This window comes from Siniperca chuatsi, linkage group LG2 (assembly GCF_020085105.1).
Source record: "Siniperca chuatsi isolate FFG_IHB_CAS linkage group LG2, ASM2008510v1, whole genome shotgun sequence".
Lineage (NCBI taxonomy): Eukaryota > Metazoa > Chordata > Actinopteri > Centrarchiformes > Sinipercidae > Siniperca > Siniperca chuatsi.
In genome coordinates this window covers 10,606,438-10,622,366 of record NC_058043.1, presented here as the reverse complement: position 1 = coordinate 10,622,366, position 15,929 = coordinate 10,606,438, and the positions used below count along the sequence as shown (strand labels likewise).

Genomic DNA, 15,929 nt, shown 5'->3' with positions numbered 1-15,929 from the left:
ACAAGCTTTGAAAGAGGATAGAGATGAAGCAACATTTCACACCACAGTGGCATCAGACCAATGAACATGGCAGCTATTAGAGTGCTGATTATAAATGTTCTACTTTCTAGCTTTTTTTTCTCCAGTATGTTGAGAAAACAAAGTTATACTGCATCTTGGATGAAAATGAGCTCTCGTGTGAAGTCCGCAGGAATGTCCATGGCTTTCATTTTGATGTGGAAATAACTGATCCACATTGCAACCCTGTGATCTTGCTTTGTAATAATAGCATGACAAGAAAATAAAAAAAAAATTTAAAAAAAGGAACACGGTTTAAAAGACTTTATTTTTACATACTGATGATATATACAGATTAGTTTTAGGTAGAAATGCAGCTGAAGTTAAGAGGCATTAAAGTGAACCTACAGGGAGCGTCTGAAAGCCAGATATCAAAAATTATTCAGCTCTCCTGAGTGTCTCATGATTTTTCTTGACCATCACCCATGTGGTCATCATCATCATCATCATCATATGGTGGAAGAGTGAAAGAAAGCTGCCAGAAAACAATGTCCATCAATGACTTCAGCTGTGTAACAGGCTTGATTTGTGAACAATGTCTCTAATAAACACAGAACCAGCTGCACAGCACAGATCCCAGCACCAGTAACACCAGCTGTGCCAGTCTCTCTGTCCCACTGGCTGCTAACTGGACTTGCTTGCTGTTAAAACCTGAGCCATAGCGATGTGAAGGCTGTGTCTCCCCCCCACTGCAAAGCATCATGGGAGCCTGAAAGGAAGTGGGCCTCCTCTGCGGTCGTTCTGGACTGGACCCGTCAGCCGGCCTCTCTCCGATGAACAGCAGCGGGTGTGTCCTGTGGTCCAGCTCAGTCTTAAAGAGCTCGTACTCCTTATGTGGCAGCTTGATTCCCAGCAGGGTGCACCCATCTGTGGGGGTCAAGTCCTGCTCCACCCCGACCTCCCAGCCTCCTGCCCGACCACACTTTCCTGGCCTCGTCCCATTCAGCAACTTTGCTGTGGGCTCCTCTGCAGCTGTGACTCTCACCTGGGTGACCTTGAAGACAAACTCAGTGGCTCCTGAGACCTTGGCAGAGGGGTTTCCCTGAGCGTAGTGACCTGAGGCTCTCAGGGTGAAAGTGGGTTGAGAACAGCCAGGGTCCGAGTAGTGCCGGTAGATGCCCTCCCATGCGTGCAGGTCAGTATCAAAGGTGAAGTCTCGGGTGAGGAATAGGACGTTGGGACGGGTTTCACAGCGCTGGCTGACCCAGCGGCCGGCCAGAGACAGAGGAGCTGCAGGGCTGCGGGGCAACAGCGGGGGGCGCTGCTCTGAGGAGCGGTACACCAGGGCGCAGACAGGGCAGGGGTGGATGTGATGCTGCAAAAATTAAGGTAGAGGTCAGACAATGTGTTTTAAGGCTGCAACTTCATTATTTTTGTTATCGATTAAGTTTTTTTCTTTGACTAATCGCTTAGTAATTTACAATGTCAGAGAATTGTGATAAATTTAAATTTTCCAGAGCCAAAGAAAATGTCCGTAAATGGCTTGTTGTGTTCAGGAAACAGTCCAAAACTCAAAGTATATATTTAAAGCTGAAACAATTAATTGAGTCAAACAGAAAATGTATCAGTAACAATTTTTAGAAATCAATTGTTTGTTATTCTTTGAGCAAAAATTACCTTCAATTTTCAAATATGAGGATTTGCTGCTTTTACTTGTCATTATGATAGAAAAGTGAATATTTTCAGGTTTAGGACTTCTGGTCAGACAAAACAAAATGTCACCTTGTGCTCTGAGAAACTGTAAGGGGAATTTTTACATTTTGTTAACATTTCATAAACAAAACAATTTACCAATTAATCAAATAAACAACTGTTGTTCTGTCATTGAAATTCAGTGCTGCTAGAAAGTTTGCGAACCCTTTAGAATTTTCTGTATAAATGGGATCTCAAATGTGATCAGAGCTTCATCTAAGTTCTAAAAAATACACAAAGAGTACAACCCCCCACCCTTTTAATTTTTTATTGAGAAAAATTATCTAACATTATCTACCCTTGAGGAGCAGTAACTTTTGATCAGTCCCACGCGTTGGCTTGGAGGAATTTTGGCCCATTCCTCCTTACAAAACTGCTTCAACTCAGTGATGTTGCATGAATTGCTCTTCAGGTCTTTTCACAGCATTTATATTGGATTAAGGTCTGGACTTTGACTCAGCCATTTCAAAACGTCATACAGCTTTACTGCTTTAACCATTCTTTGGTAGACTGACTTGTGCGTTTAGGGTCATTGTCTTGCTGCATGACCCACCTTTGTTAAGCTTCAGTTTACGAACGGATACCCTGACATTGTCCTGTAGAATTTGCTGGTACGATCCAGAATTCATAGCTTCGTCATTGATTGCAAGCCGCCCTGGTCCAGAGGTAGCAAAACAGCCCCAAACCACGATACTGCCACCACCAACGTGCTTCACAGTTGGGATGAGGTTCTTATGCTGGAATGCACCAAACACAACGCTTCTTGTTTAAACCAAAAAAAGTTCTATGTTGAACTCATCCATCTACACAACATTTTTCCCATAGCCTTCTGGTTCATCCACTTGGCCTTTAGCAAACTTTAGATGGGCAGCAATGTTCTTCTTGGAGAGTAGTAGCTTTCTCCTTACTCTTCTGCCATACACATCATTCTTGTTCAGTGTTTGATGATGGACTCACAAACATTGACATTAGCCAAGATGTTACTCTGGGGTTACACTGTGACCCCCTGGAGTATTACACGCCTTGCTGTCGGATTGTTGGATGACCACTCCTGATGAGAGTAACAGTGGTGTTGAATTTCCTCCATTTGTACGCTATCTGCCTGACGGTGGATTGGTGAAGGCCAAACTCTTTAGAAATGGTTTTGTAACCTTTCCCAACCTGGTGACCATCAACAACTTTTCAGCTGAGTTCTGCAGAACTCTCCTTTGATTGAGGCGGCACACTTCCACAAACCTGTGTGGTGAAGACCAGACTTTGAAAGTAAAGACCCAGGCCCCAATAGGGCAGGGTCCGCTAAACTCACACCTGATTGTCATCCCATTGATGACTCCCCTTTCATTAACTGATAATCCTGGAGGTTCACATACTTTTTCCAACAAAGACATTTAATGTTGGATAATTTTGCTAAATAAATGAATACGTATAATTTTTTGTATTATTTTTTTTAACTGGGTCCTCTTTATCTAGTTTTAGGATGCATAAATACAGAGAATTCTAACAGGTTCACAAACTTTCTAGCGGCACTGTATATACATTTATATGTGTATATACAATATATTGTTTTTATATATATATATATATATATATATATGTTTTTTTTCTCTCTTGTCTGTAATGTTAATATTGTTGTTGAAACTGGATGAATTGATAAATGAAGTTTTCCAAAAAATAAAGATTACACTGATCAAGAGGAGCTTTTTGATAATGAACATTTCCTCATTGTTCATAGAAACTATTTTTGGTACAGAATGTATATTGTGGTAATCACATAAAATGTAATAATAGGTTTTGTGCCACTGTGAAACCAAATAACAGGTGTGAAATGTGGGTTTATGAGGAGGAGTGAACATTTTCCACACTCCCTGAAACAACAGTTAAAGTTGGGCTCGAAGGTTCTTGACCTTTGAAATTGTTCAAGTGCCCTTGGGCATGGCACTGAAACCCTAACTGTTTTACTGTTGAGCTGCTCAGCAGCTAAGATGTTTGTAGTACCTCTGTTTCCCCTTACAGTTCATCTTCCACACGCCCTCTTCTGATCATCTCTCTCTAGTAAATAGAAACTGAAAAATACACAATAATGTCTCACCATGGCGTTCTGCAGTGGCTGTTGGTACCCTGTAGGTCTGTATTGAGTTCTCTGTGTCCAGTCAGTGTGAATATCCCCTAAGAACAGCTCCTGGACCTTCCCTCCATGGCTGTGGTGCTGCGTCTCCACCCGTATCAGTCCCATCTCCATCATGGAGAAGCCCAACACTGCCAGACACCCCCTCCCTGCCCGTTTGTTGTACAACTCATACAGCTTCCCCGGCACCACTCGACCCAGGATCAGACCCACGCAGGTCGGCGGCAGCCTGGAGGCAAGCCTCTGTTTGGCTGCCAGGCTGTGCACCACGATGCCCACCTTGCTGAGGTGGTGTTCAGCTTCGGTGCCCCCACGGGTGATCCAGGAGGCCTGGCGCAGACGGAACTTCCCCCTGATCATCAGGGAGTAGGCTGGGTCCTCACAGCCGCTGCCTGTGTAATAGTGCTGCAAAGCCTGGAAGTGACGGCTGGGGTGGAAGGTGTAGGAGCGGGTGAGGAACTCTGGACCAGGCCGAACTTCACATCTGAACACAGAGGAATGAAATGGTTAAAATTAGTGATTAGTTGTGTCATGTATAGATTTCTGGCAGCAGTGAACAGAGATTAGTTTCCTGCCATATCCAGTGCTGTTCAAGTCCAAGTCAAGTTACAAGTCTTCCTAAGGAAAAAAGTATCTCAGGTTTCTGAACATTTTTCTTTCAGAGCAGTTAATAGTATTTTTACACAACTGAATCTAAATCCTTTCCATATTTTTGGCTCAATAATTAAATCTGCATTAACTGATTTATGGCCACTAGGCAGCAGCGGAACAGCAACATATGATCACCTTAAAGAGTTGATATGGCAAACTTGCTAGTAAACAGTTGCTTATTCACATATCCAGCAGTTACTTAGCAACATTATCATTAGTTTGGAGTTGTATTTCTGGCCACCTGATTAATTTAAGTCCAATATTCACTTTATTTTAGCTCTGTTTTTGGTCTCCACCAACTGAAGGAAATATCTGAGTCTTTAGCAGCTAAATGCTCCACTATGTTCACCAGCTAGTCACTAACTCTGCCTGCCGTTTGGTGCTGAACAGGTAGTGTACAGTACTATTTTAGAGCTTTTTCACTAAAAACAGCTGCCTGCTGCTCCTGGAAACAACACTGATAAGAGAGAGAACCAAAACAGTAAAGATGCAGCCCAGAAAAACCAAAACAATGAGCTGAAAAACCTTATAAGACTTCATAGATTTGGGTGATTCTCTGGAGGTTTGTCACTACGAGCAATTCCTTTCACATACAAGTAGTCATGTGATCCATTGTTAATAGAATTGATTGATTAATTGATCATAGCTGCTTTAAATATCACCAAAAAATCACCTTGTTGACACCCATGTGCCGTCCAGCCTTGGGGGGATGTCTGCTGTGATTCTCACTCTGTCCTGTAGGTGGCGGTACTGACAGTCCTGCTCCCACTGCAGGCTCTCACTGAGGTTGGAGGAGGAAGTGAAGGAGGCTCTGGGCACCTCCCATAGTTTACTCCCAGTTCCAGCCACAAACACAGCTACAGAGGAAGGGAAAGTCAGAAAACAGTGAGTAAATAATCACAGTATTCCCATAGATAAACACAGAGGTTCCATTACACTTAATTTACATTTCCAGGCTGATTTTGGGTGGATGTAGGAAATGGGAACACCAAAATTATTTAGTTCAGAGATGATTATCGGCCTCCTTCATCAGAAAATGAAGGGAACAGATAATAGCCTTGAGGGAAAATTCACATCTCCCCTTTACATCTAAACACATTTCTGGTTGACTGCAAACTATTTCAGGGCTGTAATTTTGGTAAATTTTCCATGTAATGAGTAGAGAGTGGGTGCTATAGAAACCATACATAGCTGTGAATCAGGACATTGGCCACGGTGCAGACAGTTTTGGCTTGTCACTCCAATCAGCCTGCAGCTGCAATACAGGCCTTGTTTTGGGATTTGCTTGGAGGCAGGAGGCGTGTGTGTGTAGTTGATTGTGTGTTTGCGTACACATCAGCACCTGTGCGAGTGTATGCTCTTTGTATATATTGCATTTCTATCATCAAGATAAAGCAAACAGTGGGTCACTGACAGAAGCAGGCCAGCCGAGCCAAACACATCTGTTGATAATATGATTCGAAAAACTGTTAAAATGATGAATGTTCTCGCTTGAGTTTTCTCAAACACTGACAGTTAAGTTAATCCAAATGAAAGCATTATTCACTCTATAACATTTATTGATCTGACACGTGCACATTTGCAATCGGTCTGCCTGTCTTTGGTCATAACTGCACTTTCTGCTGTATCCACTTGTTGCACAGAGATGTGCGTGTTGTCGACACGGCAAGGGGATTTTCTGATTACACCCTCATGGTTGCAACGTGAGGAAACCCACTGCGGTCTGTCCTGGCAGTGTGTGCATTTTTGTGTGTGTGAAAATTATGGCTTCAGTTTCATCCTCCCACAACAAATGTCAAAAAGCAAGGGGGATGAGTTCTCACAGACGCCTCCATCTCCCGTTTTTTCTCTGACTTTTTCTCTTGTTTTCCTCTTGCACTCGTCCATTCACTTTTATTCTTAATGGTGAAATGTTGTTTTTACACATCGGTTTTTGTACGGATCGAACAAATTAAATATAACATGTTAATAAGTGAGCTTTAGAGGTGCTGGTAGGTGCATTTTGTTACCTTTTGGACAGAGCCAGGCTAGCTGTTTCCCCCTGCTTCCAGTCTTTATGCTACGCTAACCGTCTGCTGACTGTAGCCTTAGATTTAACAGACAAATATGAGACTGGTCTCAATCTTCCCATCTAACTCTCTGCCATAAGACTATTTCAGAAAATGTTGAGCTTTTACTTTAAGTCAGCGTATCCAGCTTGCTTTTTCCTCTATTTCCTTTTTTCCTTTTCTCTGATTCCCTCTTGCTCCCCTTCATCCTTATAGCTCTCACATTCTTTCTCTCACTTTCTCAACTTTCCTCAGGGTCATCTGTGGTTAGACAGCTTTATGGGTGTAATCTCACTCCACTTTCCTCTCATTTGACTTTAGATGCACTTGGGGAGAACATCACCTGCCGAGCTTCCAGTTGAGCTGGGAGTTAGTTGTTGAGCCACAGATAAGTTTGTTCTCTCATGACTGAGCAGATGGAACTGAAGGAAAATGGGGACTTTGTATGGAAAGTGTGTGATGTTGACTTGCTGATGGATTTTTTTTCTGTAAAAGGCTCCAAGATGGCGGCTGAGTGATCGGCGTTTATTAAACTTGTTAGTGTCAGACGGAGGATATTTTTTGTTCCCCTCACTCTTGCAATGCTTCCCATATGCACCACAACCACAGACATGTGTGCAGCGCAGTCATTTCCTAGCATCCTTCCACCTGACACACACGCACATATGTAGAGCTTGGATTGTTTGAACTGTGCAGTCGCAGACCACAAAACCAGATTTAAGCTCAAGGCACATTTCTCCTCCTTTGAGCAGTCTGTCAATTTGTTGATATGATTAATACTTATTTTTCCTGTCACAGGCATTGAAACATGTTTGCAATTTTCCCCATACGGTGATGTGTTTGTTTATGCTCCATGTCACAGCAGCTGGCGAGGGAACCCGGTCAGTCGGACCCAGCTGCGCTCCCACGGGAGTGCTCGCAGCAGAAATACTAATCAGGATTAATTAATTTCCACTGCTTCTTGCAAGTCATCCAATTGGTCTGTTTTGTGTTATCCACCCTTTGTAGCTGCATGCAATATGTTGCCTAAGTGGTTACTCACACAGAGTGCAATGAATGGACAGAAAGGCAAGAGTCACAGTATGTGATGTGGAGTCATTTGGGTTGCTATATTTGAGTTTCTGTTATTGCCAAAGCATTTCTATAGTGTTTCTTGAGGTCACTTGTCATTCAGCCCCTTTCCCTCTCTTGCATCTCATTCCAGTTGGGCATATGGTTGCATTTACTAAAAGAGCACTCATAAAAGCAGAGCTTAGTAAAACAAAATTGCTCATCGTGGGGTTTTTTAAGTATTCTTCTACAAAAGAGCCTATTCCAACCACAAGGGAGGCAATGTTGTAATACATATGATAATATCCAACCCCCATCTCAATTTGGAGGAGATGGGGGACCATTTTAGTTGATTCACTTCCTACACAGGCAGTCAGATATCATTAGTTTTACCCTGCAATGGTTCCCACTGATTTATTTTTCCACTATGGGCCCTAAAACTTCCCCTTGATGCAGTCTGCACCTCCCTATCGAAGTGTAGTGCTCAGTGCATCTTTCAAAAACAGATTTCACATATTTTTACCAATAAAACTCACTGTAAGATTGATTTAACTCCCATGTGAATAGTTACATTTATGGTTTATGTTGGATTATACACTCAGTTGCCAGTTTATTAGATTTATTATACTGCGTTATACTAGCAAAAGTTTCTATTATTTTGCCCATCTCATTTATGTCAATGAGGGTAGGCTAAATAACAGAAACACCTCTCTGTATATCACAATACAGTTCAACAGCACTACAAACTTCATCCTCCAAAATGATCATACAATTGAATCTACACCTCTCAGTTTCAGCAAAAACTGAACATTATAACCTTCATAAAGGAAGGATTTATTGCAGGATTGTTGCATTATACTGCATTAGTTTTAGCAAGGTAAATAAACTAATAAACTGGCAACTGAGTGTACACATACATATGTAGAATTTAGATTCACATAAAAAATGTGCTTTTTATTAGAATTATGTTGGTGTCAGATATGAAAGCTCATTGCAAAACAGTAATCCAACTAATCATCTGTGAGGTTTCGGGTGAATCTGACAGCAACTATGGGCATCATACAGCCTCATAACTAAAACATAATACAGGCAAGTGCAACAACAAACATTTACTCAAATTAACTTTGACTCAAGTTTTACTTAAGTCAAACCATGTCACTAACCTCTGTGACTCATAGGGGTCAAGGATCAACACGTAGCATGTGAATTGTTCATTAAAGCATCATAGCCAATAACACTACCCATTAAAGGGTATGTTCATATTTTTTCAAGTCTGGTGCCCATATGAACATTGAAACAGGTTTTGCGTACTGTAGTAATTCCTCATGTTCATACTGGCCATTACAACATCCATTTCTTATGTGTCTCCAGTGTAAGAGACAAAATCCAAAGTCCTCATTTTGTGCAACAATGTGTTTAAAGACTTATCTGAAGCTAATATGAGGCTTCAGAAGTCTCTTCCAAAGTCTTCTTAGTATGAAATTCCTTCTTTGTTCCCTCCGCTGCAGCTCAGCAGAGAAACACTGTCCGGGAAACACAGAGGAAATTTTGAACTAAAGGGATTTTGGAAGATATTCACTTGATTTGTCCAACTCAGACTGCTGAAGTTTCATATTAGCTTCAAATAAACTTTGGAATACATTTTTTGCACAGAACAAAGACAAAGAGTGGATTTTGTCCCCTATCTCTTACATTAGGAAGGGATCTCTTAATGACCAGTATGATTAAGAGGAATGATTACAACAAGCAAAGCCTGTTTCAATGTTCATATGGGCACCTGACTGTTCTCCTTTAAGGAGAATGAGACACAGCCAAACTTTGATGCACTTTGATGTTACTTAGATTGCCATAACAACATACAAAGGGAGGTTACAACAAATTGTGATAGCTCATTACTCATGAGGGCCAGGGCTATTAATATGTTGGTTGACAGCGCAATAGACCAATCGGTTTGTGTGCAAGCCTTCCTTAAACAGTGGGCGGGAAGCCGTCGTTCCACTGTGACTGATTAAAGCCACCTTTTCTCTCTGTCTTCCTGCCTTTCTGCTCTGCTGCGGTAAACCTGATTTCATTGTCAAGTGCAGCTGAACAACACACCACAGATATTAAATTACAGACAGGCAGAGACAACACTCATCCCCCAGTTTGTCCTCATGCAGTATTGTGATTCTCCCACAAGGGGTCAGCGCAGCAGACTGTGACCTGCGTGTGGTCTGAACGGTCAGTCTGTCATCACCACCAACATTGACGCTGCCACTGGCCTTCACTTCAGCTGACTGATGACCGGCCAAAGTAATCTACCTGTCTTTGAGCTCCCATATTCATCCTGTTTCCACACACACACACACACACACACATGCATGCACGCACGTTCACAAAAACACACAGCACACATTGATTTACAGTACACTGCAGAAGGGATACCATTTATAAAGGACCTCCAGGCTGCACTCTGTTTGTTTGTTTGCATTTGTGATTACGGTTTGGCAGCCTTCGCTCTCCTCTCTTATGTCTCATCCACAGCGCCAAAGTCAAAATACAGTTTTATGTGCGTCTTTATTTGGAGCTATCCTGTAAAAACAAGAACCAGATCCAGGCACTTTTGATTCAGGGCTTACAGGGGGAATCAAGTACTTGACGTTTAAGTCAACCCTGTGCCCCGTTCATTAGAGAGAGACCCCTTTGTCTGCTTCATAGCTGCTTCTATTGAGGCTTTTAACGGAGAATGATTAAACCTGCCAAAGTGGAGGCAGTGAAGGTGAAAGAAAATAGCTATTTTGTCCCAGAAAAATGTTGTTGGTGCACTGAAACGATGGCAAAGCAGGACCAATCCCTCCATGTTCCAGTATTTTAACTACTTCCTCATGTGTTTCCTACTTTTTTACAATATCCTCACTCCACTTCTTTCAGTGTGGTTACCCCCAGTGTCCTGTAAAGCCCCTTTCTCATCTCTCTTTGCCTCAGTGCTGCAGGACAAAACCCTCGAAACTGTCCGTGAAGTGCCCATGCTCTCCTGGCCCTCCTCCCCCTCCACTGATTCCTCCCCACTCCACCCGATGAAAAAGCCATGATGTTTACGGCTCATTTCTCCTGGATGGATTTCAGATTCCTCTCTTCTTTTTTCTTGCCTTTGTTTAGTTTTTTTCTCTCTCTGTGTGTCTGTCAGTGGTTGATGAGGTGAATGAAGTTAGTCAGGAGGATGAGGGGTTGGAGGAGGTGTCTTCATGCGTCGGAGTGACAAGATTGGTGAGGTGATGCTACAGTAGCTCAGAGATCCTGCTCATTCCACATATTTAGGTGACTGCTGCACATTATTCACAGTTCCCACCGTTTTTTCCAGGCTCAATGAGTCGCTGAGTTGTCCTCCAGATCTTGGATAGGTGTTATAAGACCGTGATTCCCATCTATCTCACAACACCTCAGATTTATATTGTCACCCCTTGGAAGGTTCCTTACTCCGAGGTTGAGAACCACTGCTATAATATACTTGGATTGGTTTTCTAATGGGAAAGCTCTCACCATGCACATACAGTATTGATGGGTAAATCAATTTCCTTTAAATCATCTACATTTTCGCCAGAATTATCCACAGTTCTTCATAAAATATGACCAGCTGCATATTCTGTCCCGTTTTCTGATTTGCAGATTCTTCCTATTTTTCTACTCAGAGGCCAGCATGCACACACACAGGATATAAATATCTCAGTGACCACAGCGAAGAACAACTGTTTTGTTTTTCATTTATACAGTGGAAGCCATTTTAGATGTCCTGCCACACTGCAGCTCTCATGTTTAAATGGTTGAACTATTACTTACTATTGCAGATAAAGTTTACTGCATTAGGACTATTCAAATTAGTTCCCTCTTCTTTGATTGTATATCAGATCAGGAACCAGTGTTGGGTAAATCTAATGAAAATGTAATACTCAAAGACAAAGATGACTCCAAAGCACATATTCTTTATTTATCACATGTAGAAATAGAAAACAAGACATTTAACAGGCAGTCAGCCTACTGTTTGGAGGTATTTACTGACCATCAACAACTAACTGTAGCTGAGCCCCAGTGACTGACTCCATGCAGCTCTCCAGAGAAGTCCTCTCTTCAACTGTAGGCTAACTGTCAGAATGTAAGCAAAGCTAACGGTGGCTAGCTGGCAGCTCAGAATACACAACATGTCAATAAGACAGCTTTTGACTTACTAGGAGGTGCATTTAAGGCAAGCTAACACATCTCACAGCAGTATAAATTGAAATCAACCCTCCAGCTAACTCCAAGTAAAGGCCCCTTTACACTGTGCAATCTTGAGCTGTCTGAGACAAATCTTTCCAATCCAAAATAGTGGTCCTAGATCACGCTGTGAGACACGTCCACTAATGACTTTGGCGACTAAAGATAGCCTGCGACGAAATTCTGTCTGAAATTTAGCTCCAAATTCTCACAATGTGACTACTGCAACGACCCACAAACCAACCGAACAGAATATGGCATGACATGACGCAGAATACACCGGACCGGCGCAACATTTCGTGAGTGCCATTTTTGAATAAAGTTTAGAAAAAATAAACATACGCATGTGCACACCCAAACCAAAACAATGGAGGCGAAACAACAAATAAGTTTGTGGGACTGTGGTAAAGAAGAAAACCTGCATTGCTGCATTTTTAAAACAGAAGCATACACCGATGACGCGAGCTGATAACGTGTCTGCTCTTTTTTTCTATTTACATCGTAGTGCTATGATTCGCTGCGCATTCATCGCACAATCTGACATGCCTCAAAGTGATATCGTACAGTCTGACACAGATTGTGACCACGATTTGATTAGACCCATCTCACACAGTGTGACATGCAATAAACGTACACAATTGTTGTTGTTGCAGTCTAAAGGCGCCTGAAGAGAGCAAACATGTCGACCGCCAAATTGTCAAAATATTGGAGAGTAACTGGGATTCGTAACTGAATGTAATTATTGGATTTAAAATTGTAATCTCTTACTCTACTTGTTACTATAAAAAAGTAATCATACTACTGTAACACATTACTAAGTAAGGTGTTACTGCCCAACACTTTGAGAGACTGAGGACGGCTAACAGAAACCATGCAAGGCATTTTTAAGTTTGCCAGGCCAGGCCTTCTTGCTGCAGTACCCTGTTTCTGCCTCTCTCCCTTGTCGCCAAAGTCATGCGAAGGTCAGGGTGATTTAGAGGATTTTCAAAGAACATGAGGTCTGTTGTGTTATTCTAACCCTGAGTCCCCCTTACATTTTTGGGGCTTTTACCCCAGCATCTCATAGCGGTCTCCCGGACCAGGAGTATCCCTCTGTCCCCGGGCAGAGCATGGACGACCACTGTTGTCTTTTCATCACAGTGTAAGCTGGTTAATCCAGCGGCCTCATTTATTTAGACAAGGGATCTACAGGGGTTTGCCCACTGGACGCTGCTGCCAGTTCCACTGTGGTTAGCGAACTCTGGCTCCTGTTCACAAAGCAACAACACACACATCGTCCTGCTGCATCTCACACCCTCACCATGAATAAAACAGCTGCCACATCAAGCCAACACATCCGCCTACTCCACCATTTTCTCAACTTTTCATGCGCTGTGTTACTTGTAAATTTGATTTTGTGCTATTAGACCATAGAGAGGATTCGTGATTATAATAGCACCTTACGTGCATTGTGGTGTCTCTTCTTGGTGGACAGCCAAGGCAGTCGAGATGTAGATAGCGGACAGGGGAAGTTGATGGTCCGTTGATGTTTTCGAGCTGAGATTACATCGGTTTCACCTTAATCCAAAAGCTCGGTTTGGAGACGTTTTGGGAGATCCGGTCGGTGGCTGTATCACACACTTGGAGAGTTTTCAAGTTGGAACAGGACTGTTACAGGCCAAAACTGGAACACTGCATCCATAGTTTAATTCATATGAATATGATTAGGGGTTTTTCTGTATGGTAAAATGAAGCAGTGAAAGGGTGGGATCACCAAATGTTCCCATCCAGTCCAGTTCAGTTCAGTTCAGTTTAGGAAACACAAGAAAAAACAGGAAATTCTTTCTTCCAAGGGTCCACCAGACCTTATCCAAATATTCACTGTGGTCTCTTCCATACAGCAAATTGGTCACTTTTATCTTTCTCAAGCAATTCATCAAGTGTGGCAAAACTCCAAGAACTGAGTGTTTGTAGCTTTAAAGTCAAAATTTGGGTTCAAAGGGTGCTCAGAAAATTACAAGCAAAGAGTTCATAGTCGGGAATCAATATTTGCGACTCATCTCAAAAGTCAGTACAAAGTACACTGGCTTGGGAAGCTTTCCTCTCACAGAAATCCCATTGCACCTGTCAAAATTCATCTGAATACAAATTTTATGGTCCGTTTTATTTTTAATTTTATGATCAGTTTTCTGCTCTGTTTGGGCTGAAGAACTGCTCAGCTCCTTATGGGATCTGTTTAGGGCCAGTGACTCAACCTCGCCTGTCTCCTCTACTAGACTTGAGCTGTGAAAAAGAAAACAATTCACAGATACCAGTCTACCAGTCTACCACTGAAGCAGCTAGGGATGGAGGGAGGGGTGGGGGTTGATGTTGGGTTGCTGGATGATTATTATAACTGGGCAGATGCCTCCTCCTGTCTGTCCCCCGCCGCTCATCACCCTAACCAGCACTGATGGCCAAAATGCTGTGCTTCCGTGATCGAGGCTGCGGTAGCTGGACAATCGGCTCTACACAGCAGCCTGAGGTAAGGTCAGTAATGGCTGTCTCCTGTTATTCTAACCATTAACATAATGGCAACATTAGTTCCAGGGCCACACTTCCCTGCTCCTAGGGAACCATTGTTTAAAGGCACCAGCCAGAGCTCTTTTTTAAGACTCCTCCGCTGGCCACAGATCCGACTGACGCTTTGAAGACACACAGAGGAGGAGAGGGGGAACACAGACTAGCTATTCATAAGTCTAACGTCAGCATAGGTTGTGTTTTTATTTTTCAAAGTGCTGATCCACATTTTGATTTTTGCAAATCATTTGAATTGTGACAAATTACATAATAACTTCCTTGTAATTATGAGTTTGTCTGTTATAATGTCTTCCTTTTTGTCTCTGTGTTCATGTGTTCTTTAAGCTAAATCCGCAAGTGTTCAGCTGATTTCTCACACGAGAGAGCGTTTATCTATTTTTTTTTTCATAAAGGAAAAACTTTGGATTACAGGAGGAAATCTGCTACAATCTTTTAAAATCGCAAGATTTACACCGCAACAAGTTATTCTCATACTTAGGAATAATACCTTTAGTAAAATGCAATTTTGACTAGCATTTTTGGGACTCATGTACCATGTGATTATGAAACACCAGCATCAGTTTAATCTTTTAAAACATTTATCTTCAAATTTTGATCAAAATATATAGAAAAACTATATATTCAAAAAGCTGTTTAGACAGCTGGAAGACTTAAAAAAACACACTGTCATCCTGTAGACAGTGCCTGAACTCACCTTGCCACAGCAGCCAGACTCCCCTCAACAGGTGACTGAAACGTCCGTTTGACATGTTTCCTGCTTCCGCACACTTCATTCACACACTCTGCTCAAAAAACAAACTTTGATCCTTGGGAAATCCAAGACACAGAGAGGCTCCTGTCAACAAGAGACGATCATGTAGGCTTTCACCATGACACGAGCACATATATGAGTCCAGTAATCCCTCAGATCAAACTCTGGTCTCAGCTTTCTCTCTTCTTCTTGTTCGTCTACTTCCACTTCTTGGCTTCCATGGTCTGATAAGAAAGTCTTCAGTTGGAACCACACGCTTCATGCAACTTCTCCACACTGGTGCTTTCCTTAAGTTGGCGAGAGGGAGAGTAAGTGCTCTCTCTCTCTCTCCGACCCCCCTCTCTCAAACACACACCGTTGCCTCACTACTGTGCAGCCCTGTGGATCTGTTCCACTCAATGCATGTGCAGGCGAGTGTGTGTGTGTATGCATGTGAGCAGGAGTACTTTGTGTGTGTGTGCACTCCTGTCTGGCTCTTATAGTTTTGAGCTGAGAGGAGGGAGTAAGAGAGAGAGAGAGAGAGATGGAGGGAGGGCAGAGATAGAGAAAGTTTCAGTGTGTGTGTGTGTGGAGGTGAATGAAATTTCTTATGTTCTTACAGCGTTTAAAAATGACTAACAGTTGAGCAGTAAGTGTTACATGCTACAGTTATGTCATTACTTTATTTAGTAACAAGTAGTGTAAGGAATTACAATTTGAAATCCAGTTATTACATTACAGTTACTAATCGCAGTAATGCTCAACAATTTGGAGGTCAGCTTGTTTC

At 42.3% G+C, this 15,929-nt stretch overlaps 1 protein-coding gene across 1 annotated transcript; it reads right to left on the bottom strand.

Annotated features, from left to right (window-relative positions):
• Nucleotides 1-306: 306 nt before the first annotated feature.
• On the bottom strand, nt 307-15,626 carry apcdd1l (adenomatosis polyposis coli down-regulated 1-like). Its single transcript, XM_044215370.1, has 4 exons — nt 15,107-15,626; nt 5,199-5,382; nt 3,839-4,358; nt 307-1,372 (listed from the first exon to the last, which is right to left on the bottom strand). Exons 1-4 carry the CDS (start codon nt 15,183-15,185, stop codon nt 599-601), a joined length of 1,557 nt encoding a protein of 518 aa, XP_044071305.1. The 5' UTR covers nt 15,186-15,626; the 3' UTR covers nt 307-598.
• Nucleotides 15,627-15,929: the final 303 nt, after the last annotated feature.

What these genes read in the sequence shown, in the direction of transcription:
- apcdd1l (XM_044215370.1), bottom strand. Translation starts at nt 15,185, where the DNA reads ATGAAGTGTGCGGAAGCAGGAAACATGTCAAACGGACGTTTCAGTCAC. An exon ending in AGTCTGGCTGCTGTGGCAAG is followed by an intron (nt 5,383 to 15,106) that starts GTGAGTTCAGGC and finishes CTTCCTCTGTAG; the next exon opens with CTGTGTTTGTGGCTGGAACT. An exon ending in AGCCACTGCAGAACGCCATG is followed by an intron (nt 1,373 to 3,838) that starts GTGAGACATTAT and finishes TAATTTTTGCAG; the next exon opens with CATCACATCCACCCCTGCCC.